This window comes from Sciurus vulgaris (assembly GCF_902686455.1).
Source record: "Sciurus vulgaris genome assembly, chromosome: 11".
Classification (NCBI taxonomy): domain Eukaryota; kingdom Metazoa; phylum Chordata; class Mammalia; order Rodentia; family Sciuridae; genus Sciurus; species Sciurus vulgaris.
This window is the reverse complement of record NC_136472.1, coordinates 17665398-17684885: the sequence shown is the minus strand read 5'-3', so window position 1 is coordinate 17684885 and position 19488 is coordinate 17665398. Positions and strand designations below refer to the sequence as shown.

General features: G+C 37.5%; 2 protein-coding genes across 2 annotated transcripts; one reads left to right on the top strand and one right to left on the bottom strand.

Moving 5' to 3' along the window:
* Positions 1-220: 220 nt before the first annotated feature.
* On the bottom strand, positions 221-1138 carry LOC306639145 (olfactory receptor 9G19-like; the record flags this gene model as incomplete). Its single annotated transcript, XM_079102559.1, has 1 exon — positions 221-1138. One exon carries the CDS (start codon positions 1136-1138, stop codon positions 221-223), a length of 918 nt encoding a protein of 305 aa, XP_078958685.1.
* A 17091-nt stretch (positions 1139-18229) lies between these two features.
* LOC306639680 (olfactory receptor 2G3-like) lies at positions 18230-19163 on the top strand (the record flags this gene model as incomplete). The annotated part of the gene is given in 2 exon segments (XM_079103460.1): positions 18230-18618; positions 18620-19163. Coding segments are annotated over 2 exon segments (933 nt in total).
* Positions 19164-19488: the final 325 nt, after the last annotated feature.

Below are 19488 nucleotides of genomic sequence, written 5' to 3'. Positions count from 1 at the left end.
TAGAGTACCATAAACCTCAATCCAAATTCTTAACATTTCATGTTAAATTTCACCTCTGTGTTACCAGCTCTCATATCAGATTCTTAATCCACCATGTGCTGAGGGTTGAAATCCTATAATTTGCGTTGAGTCACAGGGAAGCACAAGGGCAACTCTGCTTGATACACACAAAACCTCATCAACAAATGAATCTGCTCCCTCCTCAGGAGGACAGTCATGATCATTTGAAGAGTTTGTTCAGAGCCCCTTTCACATCCTTATTCCTCAGGCTGTAGATCAAGGGGTTCAACATGGGGAACACCACAGTGTAAAAGGTAGAGACGATTTTGTCCGTGTCCAAAGAGTAGCTAGTTTGGGGACGAGAGTAGATGTAGAGGATGGAGCCATAGTACAAGGTGACAGAGACCAGGTGGGAGGAGCAGGTGGAGAAGGCCTTGAGGCGGCCCTGGGTGGAGCGGATCCTCAGGATGGTGGCGATGATGAAGAGGTAGGAGGCCAGGATGAGGGCGATGGGGGTGATGACGTTGGAGCTCAGGAGAAAGTACATCAGAGCCTGGTAGCCCTCCTTCCTGCCACAGGCCAGCTTCACCAGGGGAAGCAAGTCACAGAAAAAGTCATCAATGACATTGTCTTTGCAGAAATCAAAGGAAAAAGTTTTTTTTGTGATGATAGAAGAGTTAATAAATCCACCAAGATACGAGGCTATGAGCAAAAATGCACCTAGTTTTATGGACATGGCCTGAGAATAAAGCAGTGGTTTTGAGATGGCCACATAGCGGTCATAAGCCATGGCAGCCAGCAGGTAACACTCAGTATAGTCCAGCCCAGCAGAAAAGAAGAACTGAGCCAGGCAGCCAGCAAAGGAGATGCTTTTATCATCGGAGATGCAGGTCACTAGGATCTTTGGAGTGTAGACACAGGACAACCAGAGATCCAGAAAGGACAGGTTACCAATGAAAAAATACATGGGTGTGTGGAGCCTGGCGTCATTACAGATCAGCACCATGAGGGTGGTGTTTCCTGCCACAGTCAAAACGTACATGATGAGGAAGGCCACAAAGAGGACCAGCTGCATCACGGGGTCTGTTGTGAAGCCCAGCAGGATGAACTCGGTCACTGTGTGATTTCCCATCGGCATGACGTAGAATATTCAACTTTAGAAGAGTGAATATGAGAGCCCCAATGGAATCATTTTACTAAAAAATAATATAGTAAATATGATAAACATGTAACAGTACAGTTCTGGTAATTTAAGTCTAGGAAGCAATAATTTAAGTGCTCATTTGGAAATAAGCTTATATGTTGTAACTAGTTAATGAATAATATCAGTGATTAGGATGTTTGCTTGTACTCTGCCCTTCCTCCTGGCCCCTAGGAAAATGCTCAGTTCACGTTTAACTTTTAGTGTTTGTGTTAATAAATATCAATGTTAATAAACCGACTTATTTCTGAGTAAATTAAAAAAATAAGATTGGCCCACTTTTCTTTTGATACTCTTCCTGCATGAGAGACTCAATGACCTCACATAACTAAATCCAATAAGTACGTTTGTGTTGTCATCCAATTTGATGTATCTCAAGTATTTGCCATGTTCTTCTTTCTAGGAAATGCTTCTTCTCTTGGTGTTTCTTTGTGCTATTTTGATAGATTTTGAATTTTAGAATGCTTCCAGAATCAAATCTGGGCCCTTCTTAGTTTAACTACTGTAAACAGCCCCTGTTGATCTCATCCAGTCCAATGGTTTTAAATTTTCTTTATATGTGAATATGTCTGAGTGTTATTTATCTTAACCATGAGATTTTTCCACATTCTCCAGACGTTTTGATACAAATAACCATTTAGTGTCTGCTACAGTAAGTCTACTGGGCTTTGCAGGAAACAAAAATGTTATTCTTCCTAACCCTCTTACTCTTTCAGTCTGCAGAGCAGAAAATGGCTTTATTTCAGCTCAGGGAAAGTGGTTTAATAATGTTGTTGCGTGAGGTTAGCTTCACTCTCTCTGACTGATTGGAATATCCTCTGGTCTCTACCTTCAAAATATGTCCAGAAGCTGGCCAGCTTTCCCCAGCTCCAATGATGGAGGAAGCCACCCACAGGCATTAATGCAGAAGCCTGCTAGCCATCTCCCTGCTCCTATTCTTACCCCATTTGAGTCGCTCTAGTGACTCTCAAGTCTCTCAAGTGGGCCACAGGTCCCATCATGATGTATCTTGTCACTCTTCCATTCCAAACACTCCAGGGACTTCTCTACTTAATCAGAGCAAAAACCTAAGTCCTTGCAAAGCCATCTAATGTCCTGAGCTCTGGGCCCCTTCTCCTCTCTGCTCCCAGTGCCCACTGTTCTCTCCTGCACTGCTCACTCCACTCCAGCCATGCTGTCCCCTCTCCTGCCCCAGGACAGTCAGGACGTGTCCAGTGTCTTCCTGGCGGCTCCTCCCCTGGTTGGGATGGTCTCCCCACTGCATCTTCACACCTGGAATGCTCACCTCCTCAGTCCTCACCTGTCTTCAAGGATTTCCCACGTCAATGCATTCCTGAGTGCACTCCACTCCCTCACATTTGTTTTATCTCTTTTCTACCTGAGTCTCACCATGGCACTGCCCATTACCCATATTCCATATATCCACTAATGTAACTTCTTTCCTTCCCCTTCACTAGAAAATGCTTCCTCCATTTGCATTTGAAAGAAGCATGTTACTTTAAAACATATCTCATGTTGATTTTTACTCTTATCATGAGATTATATGGGTTGCTTATTTTATTCTAATTCTTAATAAAACAAAGAACAATTTCGTGGTGACACAAAACATTTGAAATCATGAATCCATGAAAAGTCAAAGGGTTTGTGGTAGAAAAGTTGAAGACTCCTGGATTCGGCCTGACTTTTAGCATGTCTTGATTTGAATATGCTCTTAGTCTCAAGATCTTAGAAATCTGACCATTTATAAAAATAGTAGCCCAAATTTTTGAACTCTTTACTCTGAGTCAAGCCTTATTCTTGGTGCTTCACATGTGATATTTCATTTATTCCTCACAGCTCTCCTCTCTATATGTTCAAATATCAATGGCGATCATTTTACAGATCATCAGATTGAAATTTGGTAAGTAGCTAACAATTATACAATTATTCAGTGGTGCTTCTTTCTCTGGAGACCAGATACCTCCCTAGTGAGCCACCTTCTTTCCTTTTGATATCAGCTGAACAGTTACAAGTGGGGTCCATGGTCCCTCACACGTAGGATTTGACACCTTAACACAAGACAAGGTTCAGATGTTCACAGGCAAGTTCTTCACACGTGTGATCAATGAAAGTTTCCAGGCAATGCCCAAATCATCTGCTGGAAGATCCTTATTTGTCTTAGAGCCAAACCGAATTTGGAGTTCAGAAACAATCTCTTGTCCTCACCCAGTACAAGCACACTTACCTGACACTAATAGTCACAACCAACATAGGACCACACTAGGAACCCAGCTGACTTATTTCTGCTCAAGTTCCCCAGTGTATTTGATTTGTGAAGCACCTCAGGGGTTCATAGTTCAGAAAGTCTCTGAAAAAGCAATTAACTGAGTGCATTGACATTATTAGCTTGTTCAATGCAAAAGAAGAAAATGATTTTTTAAATGATGATGATGATGATTATAATATATTGAAGACTTTCTTTTAAATCTCTAGGAAATTTTAAACACATAAAAGCTAAAATAAATATTGTCAAATAACTCCTCTAATGTCTGTTCCAAATAATATCATAGCCTATCAAATATATACAGAATAATAATTGGCCTGCCCATGAAAATTTAGTTGTGTGTGCAAATAGGATTTGACTCTAAGGCAATTTGATCATAACATTCATGGTTGTTAGGCTATAGTAAGGGAAACTCAGAGAAGGATAATTTTCAAATGTCTATCCATTTGTGACCAAGTTGCTACAGAGGTGAACTTGACTTATCCTAAGTGTCAATAAAGATAGCTTTCTGCAACAATTAATCACTATCATTTCTGAAAATCATTACTTCATTTTGAGGTATAAAATGATAGCATTAATTTCTGTAATAGTTTAGGCAATTTTAACCAAGGTGTCACACTTGCTAAAGTAACTTGTCAACTTCCTCTCTTACTTATCATAATAATATTTGTTGAGCACATAATATGGGCCAGGTAGTCTGCTGAGTCCTTTAGAAGAGTCATCTCATTTCAACAGTAATAAGCTTGTAAAGTAGAAGTCCTTACATTCCTGTTTTACAGAAGAGGTTTCTGAGATACAAGAATGGGTCCATACACACTGCTCAAGGTCACACCGTGTGGACTCTGGTAGAGCCAGGATTCAAAACCATTTTTCCCAGTGCTTCTCATCTGTCCAGAATCTGCATACCTGTCTGGCATTTACTGTGTTCTAGATTCTTTGCTGGGTACTGAGGTCAAGAGATATGAGGCCTAGGGCCTGACTGAAGAAAGTCTGTAGTTTAATACAGGAAATCAAATTTTATAAATATATAAATGCAGTAGACTGATAAAATGTTCTTTCCTGATTGTGGGAGGCTGGCCAGGATATAGACTCTGCCCCACACCACCTACTAGAGGACTCTCTCCTCTAGAGGGAGGGATTTTTTGTGTGGTGGGAAGAATGAATACAGAAGGAGGAAGTTTGCTTCTGTGCTTGAAATAGACGGTTACCATGAGGTAGGAGGACATCCCTGCCAAGGGAAAATAAGCTGCACCTGTGAAGACACAGAAGCAGCAAAACTGGGTCTAGGAAATGTGCACATTTGGCAGGTCTGTCTGTGGAAGACAACATATTTATGGGAACTCTAGAAACCATGTCATAGAGCATTCTTGGTGATAGTGGCTTAACTCAAATCAAGAAACCCTTGAAACTCCAGGGTCTATGGCAGAAGGGCTGCTGGTGTTAAGGAAGCAACTATCACTGTCCAAATGAAGACCCACTCTACAGAACACCTCCTCTCAGCTCCCCTCCTGGTGCTGTACCAGAGACAGAGGAAACCCAGGCCTCCTGGAGAAGGAAAATGACTCCTGGATCCTAAAACAATCAGGTGTGAAACCTGAGGCTAAAGCTACGTGCTCCAAACTCTGCACTGGGTTCTTTGTCCAATAGCTAAATAGGTGCCTCCTAAGCCACCTCCTGTCATGACATGAATCCTCCTTCCTAGGACGGGTTTTGCATTTTGGGTCACATCTGGAGGAGAGACGAATAACCCTTGACTTTCTGACCCTCACATGTTAACTCGCTCTCCTCTGTAAGAGGCTGTTTTGCCAAGTGAGGGGCTGGGGGGCACAGGTAGAAATGGGGCAGCTCTGGGATGAAGCACACTTTTATTTCTCATGGAACAGCTTGACAAAAAATATTGGTATTTCTCCCCAAGAACTTACACACACCTGTGCACACACACTTGCCTCCTATGTAGCTCAAAGGCTTTCACATACAACATATTTGCATTTGATGCTTTCTGTTCTTAGAACCTTCTTTTACTCCCATTTTTTCCTAAGGGGTGGGGGGAAGCAATATTCGGCTTGCTCAGTAATGTGTGGGTCCCTTAATCACACTCTTCTAAGCTGTGTTTCCTTCCACTCCTCCACACTCTGCCTACCTTCCCTGCTCTAGGGTTCTGCACAGCACTGACCATATGACTCCTCATGTAACTCACTGACTTAATTACCTAGCTTGCTGTCTGCCCCACCAGGAGGATGCCTGTTCGAGAAGGGCTACTTTGTCACTCTGGCTTCAAAAAGCATCTGACTCAGAGTAGGAACAAGTCATGCATTTGCTGAACGTATGAGTGGATGGACCACCCTTATCCTCAAAGGCCTGTCAATCAAACCCATACTCTGTTCTGATCTAATGATGGCATTTAAGCCTTAAAGGAATTGTTTCTTATCTCACATTTTTGTCATAACTTCAAATCGACTACTCTCCTGTACTCTTCAAAGGTGGGCACAAGGAAAATCAGAAAGTTTCAGAAGACAGTCTGACCACTGAAATGCATAGATAACTATCTGAGCAGCAAATAGTCTTTCATGTTGAAAGGAACCATATCCTCTACATCAGAGGGAGGCATAGGGAGAAAGTGGGCAACCAGACACAGCTCGGGAACTTCAAATGGATGGCATGGATTCAGGTCCAATCTCCCTGCTTATGATTGACCGCAAAGACCCTGGGTGCTTTACTCAGTTCTCATCAGTCTCCCTGTCTCATGTGTAAGCAAGAATAATAATTCCTAGTGCTAGTAGGGCTGTTTTAAAAATTAAAGGTTGTAAGATTTTTAAGAAACACTTGGAGAGCTTAAATCCTACAAGGCTTCAATACGTCAGTGACCCTCTAATTTGAGAGCATACGCATCACTTGACATATTGCTGAAATTGCAGCTTCCTGGGCCTCACACCCAAATGATAAAAATTTAGATGGTTGGGGGTCCAGGGAGCCTCCTCCCCCTCAAGTAGAGCAGTGTTTTTGATGCAAATTCATTGTAAAACTGTAAAAAACACTGAGAAGTTTGTTACTAGAATGTCAGCAGACCTACTTTACATGGGTGTGAAGATGGACTGAACTAGTCTGCATACACACAAAGGTGTTTTGCTCAATTTTATGTAATAATTCAGGAAGCCACATGGACTCTTCGGTATGAGATGTGGGGTCATGTAGACCTGGATTTAATTTGATGCCAATCCTTTATAGTTTGGTCACCTTTGAAAACTCAGCTAATTCTACTGAGAAATCACTTCCTCATCTGTAATATAATAAAGTTCTTATCTGCAATAATACATTTCTTGCATAATAGAAATGGTTAGATTTAAAGAGATTGTGTCAGTGATTAGAGTGTCTGTAATCCAATGAAAGGTACTGTGAGCTAAGCATTTAACATTATTTTGTTATTAATATCATGAAATCATACAGTGATGGGACTGTTATAATTTATATAAACGAGTGAAATAATGAAACTGGTGGCAATACTGCCCCTTTTTATCTGTGCAATTCTCCTCTGTTAATGAAACCTACATCTCTGTGGTTCCTAGCTCCCTTTCAAGCTCGATTTTCCATCATGGTGCCCCACCCTTATCTTCTTTTGCCTCTGTATTTCTTTCTTATTTTCCATTCCTTTAAAATAAGATGGATGTTTTGGGATCAGTGATAGCTTTGGAACCTCAATTCTATAAATCTTCCCCATAGAAAATGCTCAGATCCACAATACAAATACAAACGCAATAGTACACATCTTTTCATGACGTTTCCCTTGAGCCTTAAATATGAACTCTAGGTCCCAGGTTAAAATTGCGCTTTAAGAAAGGAGTTCTTTTCTCTCTGACCTCATCCCACAGTCACCTACCTGACTGTCATAGTAAGCTGTCATGTGATTCTTTTTAAACATACCTGTGTCCTTCTGCCCACCAGAGGAAAATAAACTAGTATCACTTGAATTTTTTAGTTTATTATAAGTAGAAATTGGGGCTCTTGATATATTCATAAACATTTATCTCTTTAACAAATGCTTTTCTTTGACTGTTGTTTTCAGTTTTGTCAGTTGTATGATTTTATTTCCCATTCTTATCTTTGACATAAATGACTCTCTCTTAGCACAAATAATATATAAGCTCAGTCTCCCTTTTTACCTTTAGTAGTTTCAGAAACTGACCCAGAGTGATGATGAATGAAAATGAGGTGCTTTTTTTCTTATTTCTTATTGTTGTTCTCATTGGGTTTTTTGCTTGTTTGTTTGTTTTTTAGTTCCTGTTATATAACAGAATGTAAAAGAAGGCTGAATTACTATGAGACTAAAGCAGAGCTTCTCTGTCATTAATTATACCCAAATCATGCAACTTACCAAAATCTCAGCAGCACCTTATTCCAACATTCCAATGTCCAAATTGGCTATTTCTAGAATTATTTTTAAAAAATTATTAGACGTGCTTTACACACATGGATTTCCTCATGGCTTTGTAGCTTAGGGAAATGGCAAAGGAAGCAATTAAAAATATACTTTGAAAAACTCATTTCAAACTTAATTTATAATACTCAGAAAGGTCAGGTTTAGAGATTGTGATCGCCAGTGATCAGTATATTCAGACATAATTTTCCTTTGCATTCTGTACTGTTTTTTATTGAACCTAAATGCATATGTATATGTATATATGTATGTATATAAAACATATGTATCTATACATGCATATTTATATAAATGCAAGGTTTGGGAAACTGCTATAAGGTTTCTAGATTTATTCCTTCTTCACTTGTAGATCAATGCCTTGCTTTTTCATTCTGGTCTCTTATCCATAAACCAACCTCGACGAACTCTACAACCAACTTGGACAAATCATGGAAAAATCTACAGGAGAAAAGAGACTGAAGTGAGAGTCCTCATTCCCTGAAGGCTCTTTCCTTCAGGGTTACTGTTCCTCATTTCATCCTGGATCAAAGTCAATAATCATTCACAGAACCATCAATGATGTCTTGGAATGAAGTGTGGGTGGAGGGTGAGGCTTTGAAATATCAACTGATTGTAGCATTGATTATGATCATTCTAATACTGATTTTTAAATCATTGGAGTATCATTGGATAATTCTAATATTGATTACAAAGTTATGTTAAACATTGTTTCCAAGTGATAAAAGATCACTTGGAAAAATCTAATTACAGCTTCAAAGAAGTTTCTTATATCTTATATTTCTTTAGGAAGTATATAGTTGAGGTTCAAGCCAGTGATCAATTATAAGGATTACAGTAAAGCAGTGTCAATTAAGTTCTGAACCTTGCCAAATATTCTAAGGTAAGCATAAAGAATTTACAAAGGTAAGAATTGGGTAGCCAAGGAAAACCCTTGCCAATAGAAGTAAGACCTGATACCCACTCAATCCTGTCTCTCTACAGGAACTTAGTTTTTCTCTAGAGGAAAGTTTTTCAATGACCTCGTAAGCTCTTGTGAATCTCCTCAGATTTCCACATTGCTTCCATGGTGAAAGTTAAGTGTCACTAGCCCAGATGAAGAAATCCAAGACTTAGGGACATAATGTAGAAAAAGTGCTATTAGAGTTCCTCATGTATTATGTATGTTAGACCCGTATCAGATATAGGATGCATGGTTTGCAAATGTTTTTATTTTTTTAATTTTCTTCCTGGTGTTGTATATTATCTCTTCACTCACTTTTTGACATGATATCGCTTTTATCTATTTTGGTTTTTGTTGCCTGTACTTTTGGAATCCTATCCAAGAAATCATGGCTCAGACAAATGTGAATATTTCCCCTTTTTTTTCCCCTAGTAGATTTATAGTGTCAAGTCTTATCTTTAAGTCTTCTATTCATTTTTTTAGTTACTTTTTGTATGGGATGTCAATTTGAGAGAAAACTTTTCACCCTTGGCTTTCTGAGTCTTGAATATTTCACTTAGCATGAAGTACTCCAGTTCCATCCATTTTCCAGCAAACACTGTAATTTAAAAGGTCCAATTTCATTCTTCTTCATGTGGATATTCAGTTTCCTTAACAGCATTTTTGAAGACACTGTCCATTCCACTTTGTGAATTCCTGTCATCTTCGGGGCAAACAAATTTATTATAAATACCTGGACTTATTTTTGGGTTTTCTATTCTTTTCCAGTGTCTACTTTTATAAAAGTATTAAGTTGCTTCAATTAAAATATTTATGTATTTGAAATCAGGGAATATGATGCTTCAAAATTTGTTCTTTTTGCTTGTATTTACTTTGGCTATAGGTATATTCTTGTTCCATATGAATTTTCTGTTTATTTTAAAGTAGCATTGAAATTTTGATACACATTCTATTTGTACATAATTTGGGGTGGTATGGACATTTAAATAATATTAATGTTTTCCAATTCATGAACATGGGGTAACTATTTCATCAATGTTTTATAGTTTTCAATGTATATATGTATTTCAGATTCTTGGTTAATTTTACTTCAAAGTGTTTTTCAGCTAGTTTAAATGATATTATTTTCTTCATTTCATTTTTTTTGGGGTAGTTCATCATTAGTATGCTGCTTTTTTCATTGATTGTGTAACCTGAAAGTTTACTAATTTTTAAAAATCTGTTCCAACAGATCTTTCAGGAATCTTTAGGGTTTACTATATATAAGATCCTGCCATCAGCAAAAGAACAATTTGACTGCCTTCTTTCCTCTGTTTTTTTTTTTTTTTCCTATATGTTTATTTATTTATTTTTTCCTCTTTGCTCTGAAGAGAACTTCCAGTCCTATGTTGAATAGAAGTGATGGGAGTTGACCTTTTTGTCTCATCCTTGATTTTAGAGAAAAAGTTTTAACCTTTTTAGTATTTAGTAAGATGTTGACTGTGGCTGGTCATATGTGGCCTTTATTGTGCATAGGTAGATGACTTTTATTCCTATTTTGTGAATAGTTTTAATCATTCACAATAGTCAAGTTATGGTACCAATAAAATAATGGATAAGGAACATGTGTGTCTGTATAGAAACACAATGGAATTTTACTCAGCCATGAAAGAATGAATTGTGGCATTTGCTGATAAATGGCTGAAACTGGAAAACATCATGCCAAATGAAATGAGCAAGACTAAAAAGTCAAGAGCCAAAAGTTTTTGCTCCTACTTAGAAGCTAGAGCAAAATAAGGGGAAAAGTAGGGATCCCATGAACATATAAAGGAGATCAGTAGAGCAGAGAAAGGGGATCGAGGGACAGGGAGGAGGGACAGAAAAGGGGGGAATTATGTAATTAAATTGACTAAATATGCTTTGTGCATAGATGAATAAGCCACAGTGAATTTCACATTTATGTGTAGTTATAAAGCACTAATTAAAAACAATTAATATATAGAAGACCAGTAGAGCAGAGGAAGGGTAATCGGGAGATGAGGGATGAAAAAGAGGAAGTACTGGGGACTCAAAGGGAGACAATTATATCCCATTCTTATATGATTATGTCAAAATGAACCCCACTATTATGTATAATTATAATGCACAATAGAAACATTTTAAAACAGACTTTTATCATGAATAAATGTTTTTGTCACTCACTGTGTAAAATGGCATATCACAGTTACTGATTTACATTTGTAAGCATCCTTGCATCCTTGGGATAAATCTCAATTGATTGTACTAATTTATCTTTTCAGTATGCTATTGACTTCTTTTTGGTAGTGTCCTGTTGAGGGTTTTTACATTCATGTTCATCAAGAACACAGACCTGGAGTTTTATTTTTTTCTAGACTCCTCCACTGACTTTGTTGCCACTGTAAATCTGGCTTTTTAAAATAAATTTGATTATGTCATGTTCTTAATTTCTTTTAAAAACCAGCAACAGATTCATGAAAAATGTTCAACAGGTGTAATGGTAAATTTGAACTGTCAACATGATTGGATTAATAGATGCCAATGATTAAGATGTCCCTGGGTGTGTCAATGAGGGTGTGTCTAGGGATCACTGGAATGTGGGATAGTGAACTGAAGTGGAGGCCCTCCATAAGCGTGGGCAGCACTGCCCAATAGGATGGAATAAAAGTTGGAAGAACAATGAAGCAGATGAAGATGCAAGCTCAACTCTTCTTGAACAGGTTCTTGATCACTGCTTTGATTGTCTGAGGATATCAGACTCTCAATTCTTCACTCTTCCAAAGTGTACTCTCCAGGTAGTTTCCAGAAGCCTTGGTCTCAGACTAGGGTAGCACTGTTGATTTTTCTTGCACTGGGGCTTCTGCCTCTTGGACTGCACAGCTACTGGTTATGCTAGCTCTCCAGCCTGCAGACAGCCATTGTGGACGATCCAGATTCTGGTCATGTAAGCCAATCTAATAAATCCCCTTTTCATAATCATACTTCCTATTGATTCTGTTCCTCTAGAGAACCCTGACTAATACAACAGGGGAATGGTATTTAAAACTATAATGGACTACCACTATAATGGCCTCTTTGAATGGCCATTTTCAAAAAGAAGAATGGTGAGTGTTGGTGAGCAGAGAGGGAAAGACAATCCCTTATATATTATTGGTAAGATCATAAATTATAACAGCCATTTTGAAAAATTAAAGTTCTTTAAAAATCTTAAAAGTACCATATGATCCAGCTATCCCACTTCTTGCTATAAATCCAAAACTTCAAGGTCAGTATGTAAAAGAGATGTATTCATTCTATATTTATTTGAGCATTATTCATAATAGATAAGAAGTGGAAGCAATCTATGTATCCATCCATGAATGAATGGAATGTGGCAGATAGATATAATGTAATACTACACACCTGTAGGTAAATTCTGTCATTCACAATAATGTGGATGAAACTGGGAGACATTTTGCTAAGTGAAATAAGCCAGGCACAGAAATGCAAATATTACATGATTTGCATTACAGAAATGCAAACATTACTCTAATAGATGGAATCTTACAAAGTTGGTCTCAAAAACAGAGTGAAAGGTGGTTACCTGCTGCAGGGGAAAGAGAAAGAATAGGGAAAGGGGAATTGCAAGGGTACCAAATTTTAGTTTAACTGCAAGAATAAGTTTTAGTGGTCTGATGTACTGCATGGTTAATAATAATGTGTTGCTATTCAAAAATTGCTCAAATAACCCCTTTTATTGCTCCTATCACAAAATAAGTTAGTGAGGTGATGAATATGTTAATAAGTTTGAGTTAACAATTCTAAAGTGTATACATAGATCAAAACATCCATTGTACCTCAAATAAACGCAATTATTATGTAGGAATGAAAAACAATATATAGAGAAGAATAAACTGAACATCATGAAAGTGAAATGGTGTGTTTGAGGTCACATGTCTAATAAGCTTCAGTGTCAACCTTGTTCCCTTACAAACTATTTACCTGATATGCAGTAAGAGATGAGTCCAGAATTTGCTCTGATCAGGGAGAAGGTAACAGAAATTTAAAATTTGTGTAGAAAGTATACTAGGATTATAGCCTCCTCTAATTCCTGTGGAATCTCCTGGTCCCTCTATTTTAGGTGTGGCTATTCCTGTGGTGAATGTACCCATTTTCATGATTAGGAGTGTTTAAGCAATGCAAAAGGATGAGAATATTCTGTTAATTTGTAAAATATTCCATGTCTAAATTATTGAAAACATTCATACTCAGGAAAGAGGATTAGGTGAAGAGAGAAACTAGCACTTGAACCATTGAATCCTTCATAGCAAATGCTTTAATTTTAATTATTGTTCTGGGACATTGTCCCTCAAGAATTTAAAATGAAGCCTAAGGCCCAAAAGTGAATTAGAATATTTAGGATGATTTAGGGATAGTGCATCTTCCTTTTTTTAAGCCAATAAAAGGGTAGAGTTGGTTTATAGCAGTATCTTGTGTGTAGATATTGTGAAGGAATGCTTTTCTGTGGAACTAATTGTTTTGCACATAAATATCACCTGAATTGTCTAGAGGACAGATATGAAGTCGATTATTTCCATGTACTGCTATGATTTTAGTATGATTTTAGGGTATGTTTTATCTATGTGCCTATATTTGAAGTAGTTTATTGAAATGTAAAATATTTTAAAAAATGCAAATCAATCGTCATTCAACTAAAAGACATATTGGGATTACTCAGACATGGTTGCAAATTAGGACTCTAAATAACTCCTTTGAGAAATTTGTATAACCTCTCTGATCTTCAATACTTTTCTGCAGAAAATGGAAATAAACATATCTCAGGGTACCCATGAAGACAAAATTTGCTGTGTACAAAATACCTAGTAAAAGACTGACCATTTAGTAGAGAACCATTGTAGGTAGTAATTAGCATCAAACTTTTGAGGAAAAGCTGATTGTTTGCTCCCACTGAACATCTAATAGTATTAATGTTGATGATGTCATTTCCCAGCTGGGCACTCTCGCTGACCCAAAATTTGTCTCTCTGCTAGGAATGACCTTCCAGGAGACCCCACTCTCATCTGTTCCTCTTTCTTTACAGTGTCACACAACCAGATCTCAATTATTTTATTCAAGAGAATGTGAGAAACTCACTCATGCTAAGTGGTAAAGTATTATCCACAGTTTAATTTTTAAGTTCCGTAACTGCTGTTTTTATACTATCTAGTAGTAATTCCTTTTCCAATATATTTTTCATAATTTTGTAATGAATTCATTAGAAAGTTGTTCTTAGACTACCCAGTAAATCCTTGTAATAGTCTTCCTTAGTTAGGATAATATTATGATGATTTGATCTTTAGTGTTATTAGTCCTTAAACCTTTCCCTCCCTGAATTTTATTTTAATATTAAATTTTCTTTGCTGATGATTTCATGGTCCTTGAGGAGACATCATAAATTTTGCAATAGGACTTGTGTGAGTTAAGTAAGCTCTCAATGCCTCTGTTTTGATTTGTCAAGTACTACCCGTATCACTATATCTAATAGTCCTTACACCCTTACAACACAGGTAGCAAATTCAATAAACCTGGAGTCTCTATACTATTATTAGTTATGATTTATAAAATGTTTACTGTGCCAAAACTCCTATCTACACTTCCTATAATAACCCCAGGAAATAACTGCTGATCAAGTCCTTATTTAACATAGGGCAAAGGTGGGTTTAGAGGAGATTACAAACTTGTGCAAATGATCCAGCACAGTAGTGATGGGGTCAGAACACATATTCCTGCAGTTCTTGTCCTCAGATCATGCCCTTAACTCCTACACTGTATTGCTTTGCCAGATTATCCCTGAAAAATGAATCACTACTAAAAACCAAAACCTCACTGCTATAATAGTATAGAGGAATTATGACTTGATACAATCAAAACATCAGTGAAGAGCTTCACCAGATGAAGCAATAATCATTTTGATTACACATTAGAGAAATGATACTTCCAGTTTAAGTGGTTTATATTATAAAGATTCATAGAGTTAGGTTTTTTTTTTTTTTTTTTTTCAAATTCAGAACATATGAAGAAACATCAGACTTATCTAACTAAATGAAAAGATATTTGGGATTTTTTTTTCCTGTTATTTGAATAATTAGTTAAATTTATATAACATATAAATGTTTAAGGTGCTAGGTCTATATAATGCCAAATATTCTGATGTACAGTGGAAGTTAGTAACACATTAGCCTGCTTGATATGAAGCCATGTCAAATGTTTTTCTTCTTTTCCTTTTCAAACTGAATTAGATGACTTAAGCATTAGGCACTGTTGTTTGGAAAAAAAAAAAAAAAAAAAAACTACTAGGGAACAAATGACTTTGATTCTCAAGTACACGTCATTGAAATTCTGGGTACCATGTGGATGAATTTATTTACCTGAGCTCAAGACTTGAAAGTAAGAAATTAGGGTTCATGCAAGTTTTACCAGGCTTAATAGTGCTTACTGTATGCTTCAGGGTGGGAAAACATAAAGAAAAATGACAGGATTTCTAGACCCTCAAAGTCAAATGAAAAGATAAACTGATGATTTTTTATTTACACACACACACACGCACACACACACACACATAGTCTATCCAAAAGATGGAAATGGTTTGGTAGAAAGACTGATTACTTTTGTACAGGTGAATGAAATTAGGGTGTGTGTCTAAGAGGCTATTGTTTAGTTTTAAAACAGAATCAGCAGAAATTTTCCAGGCAGACAAATTGGAAGAAGGCATTTGACAATTGGTGCCTTTGCCCTGTGAGGTAAATCAAGGATGTGCAGTGAACTAGGTGATAGCTTACTTGATGAGATGCCTGAACAGAATCTGCGGGTAATTACAAACCATCCAGGGTTCTGGAATTCCATGTTTAATTTGGTGAGTTTGCTCCATATTATGGGTTTTAAATTTCTCTTATAAAGTATCTTTATTTTTCATTCCTTATGAAGAATATGCCGCTATGTGTGTGCTGATAGGAATGCATTAAAATTGTGCCCTGAAAATCTACACAATTGAATATGCTCCACTATCTTTTGGCTGATGATGCTATAAGGTGACAGAAGACACTCCTTGAGGCAACTGTGCATTCAAAGGGATTGAGGGACTCATTTTTGAAACTTCAAAATATAGACAGTGTTTAGAGTTGACTGAAATATATATGTTCCTTTTTATTTGCAGTTTTTCTTCTATTTGCTTACCTATAAAACCAAGACTTTTAAGATAGTCTCATTATTATATGCATGTGTATATGATAGAGTCCTATTACATATACATATGATATAGATATACTATCACAGGTGGGTTCCAAGTTCTTGCACATACATTAAGTACTTACTCAAATAAACTCAGAGCATTTAATATGTTGAAGATTTTGTCTCCACCACTTTGGGGAGAATTTCAATAATCCTTCCTCTGTACATTTAAATAGAATCATCTAATGCGGATCATATGGGATTATGACTATCTATGCTTAACCATTTTAGGTGTTCTGCATGCATTATGTCATTTAATTCCTCCATCAACTCTGTGAGGTGGGTTCTGCTTTTGCTCCCATCTACAGAGGAGGAAGATGAGGCCCAGACTGGTGGTATGAATTACACCTCTTAGATGCGGAGCCAGGTATGTAATCCAAGCTGTTTGGTGGCAGACAAGGTCCTGCTTCCTCACTAACTGTGTTCTCCTTATTGCATGTCATCATGCTATCAATGCAGAAAAAACTCTGGATATTATTTATTGTTATTCTAATCACTCCTAAAAGCTCACAAATATAAATTATTAGCAGCAGAACTTCTTAGAGAGTCTGGAAGGCAACTCTGAAGCCTCTCTTTCCACCCATCCTCTCCTGCTGTTTTGTTGAAGACAAGACTGTGAATCAACTTTCTCTTCTCTTTCCAGGTCCATCCTTTTCTGATCCCTGGACTTCAGGTTTTAGATAATGTAGTTCATTCTCTCATAGAAGTATTTAATGTGAAAATCTTGATTTAAATCAAATTACTTGAAAACTCTCTAAAATATTCTGAATTGAAGTCATTTGAAGAAAGGCATTGTCCAGGACGTATTCTTTTCCTGACCTGCAACTACTTGTTTCTTAAATGTCTTCTTGAGCATGCTGCCCCCACTCCCTCAGCAACCAGTTGGTTTTCTCCATTGCAACTTTCAATGGGCAGTGAGACCTATGGGCATCAAGATCGTGCTGTGTTTACTGTGTACACCAAACATCTGGTACCTGCTAGAACATCCAAAGCATAGTTTTGAAAGTATACTTTTGAAAAGCATAGAAAGAGAAAGAAAGAAAAAGGAATGAACAAATGTATCAACCAATGACTGACAGTTACTTCTTGCTCTTGTGGCTGAGCTCACATTTAGGTTTCTTCTTTACTCCCTGTTTTTCTAAGTTGCTCCTCTTCAACTGCTGGGGGCTAGAAAAGAGTTGACCAAACATAGTAATGCAGTGCATGTACAGATGTGTATAGGAAGGACCTAAGGAGGTCCCCGTAAATAGACCTTGTAACTTTAACTTGTCTGGATCTTTTCACTAATATTATTTGTCTGAAATGACTACTTGTAGAGAATTGAATTTCACACAATTTAGCATTACATTTTGTTATTAGAACTATTAATTGCAGATGTTATTTCTGATTGCTTCCTACGTGTAGACATTGTTTAAAATTCTTTAAACACTTTAAATGTCATTTAATCCTTAAAGTCCTCACAAAATTGGTTCTGTTATTATTCTGATTTTAATAGCAATGGTTCCATCCCAGATCACATAGCATGGAAGTGGGGAATAAATATGAGAATTGGCACTGAGTGTGCCTCGTGTCTGGTTTGCTGGTGTGCACTCTTGTTCTTCTGGTGGTCAGTGTGCCTGAGCCCAAGAAGGTACATCAGGGTGACACAGAGGTAGCACAGGCTGCTGTCCTGCCTTTACTTGTCAATCAGTGGGACAGCACATGAAGCCGTGGCTTTAGATGCTATTTCCTTGAATGTTACATGTTGCTTCTCTACTGTTATATATAAAACAAAAACAGAATGAGATATTTTGAAGGTGGCTTGGTGCAAGGAAGGCTTTGAAGACTGAATAGTGCTTGAAATGATGATGAACAGGCAAAATAAAATTATTTTTCTGGGAAGGCAAGAATCTGCTAACTTCCATTGATACTTGAATTTGATATTCTCATCTCACCAGAATATTCCTTCCAAAACCTGAAGAAAAACTTCCCATTTGTAATAAACCTCAGGGAATCAAGATATAATCCCAGACTAAGAGTTCTCCTGACTTTCTCATATCTTTCGTTCTTAATCTCTGGTATACAGGGCACTTGATTTTATCTTCAGTCACCTGCATAATTCTTTGAAAGGAAGGTACCCTGAGAAAAAAAATGGATAAAATGAAAATAAACTACACTGTGACTGAATTTGTGTTCCTAGGACTTTCATCTGAGCCAAAGATACAGCTCTTTCTTTTTGTTATATTCTTGTTCTTCTATTTATTAACAATGGTTGGGAATATTATCATCATCACTATTATCCAGATAGAACCTCGTCTGCAGACCCCCATGTACTTCTTCCTCACTAATTTGTCCTTTCTGGACATTTGCTACACGTCCACCAATGTCCCACAAATGCTGTCCAACATGGTGGGGAGAAAGAGGACCATTCCATTCTCCAGCTGTGCTACTCAGATGTACTTCTCTCTCTCCTTTGGAATGATTGAATGTGTTCTCCTTGGTGTCATGGCTTATGACAGATATGTGGCCATTTGTCATCCTTCACTATACCATCATTATGGACCGAAACACTTGTGTCCAACTGGCAGCCATTTCTTGGTCCAGTAGCTTCCTGAGTTCCATGGTAATCAATGTCCTCACCTTAAGTTTGCCCTACTGTGGGCCCAATGTCCTGAATCACTTTTTCTGTGAAGTGCCTTCTGTCCTGAGGCTGGCTTGCACTGACACCTCACTCACTGAGCTGGTTGTTTTTATCTTCAGTATTGTCATCGTCTTCATCCCTTTCCTCCTCATTGTTGTTTCCTATGCCCGGATCCTTCTGTCTGTTCTCAGAATGCGTTCAGCCTCTGGGAGGTACAAGGCACTGTCCACCTGTGCCTCCCATCTGACAGTGGTGGCCTTATTCTATGGAACCGCCATCTTTATGTACATGAGACCCCAATCCAAGTCCTCTCGGGCTGGGGGCAAGGTCATCGCAGTCTTCTACACGGTGGTCACACCCATGCTCAACCCCTTGATCTACAGCCTGAGGAACCAGGATGTGAAAGGAGCTTTGAAGAGAGTTATCGAAATACAGAGGAAGTGAGAGACATTAACAAGACCCCAGCTCAACTGTAGTTAGACACATACACACACATATATACACATTACAATTTGTACTCAGGAATGTTTCCTGGGTTTTGAAGCTTTTTAGCCAATGGTATCATTAAATTAAACTATTATTTAAATTAAGAGCAATCAAAAATGATTAGTATAAAAACAATATCAATCATATTAGCAATCATTGTTTAATGGCATCTACAACTGATACACTGCTTCACTAGAAATAAACTGTATCTAACATCGTTTCTCACTTATTTACAATTGCAAATAACAACAAAAGTTTGTAATTCATCTTTCAAAGACATCCA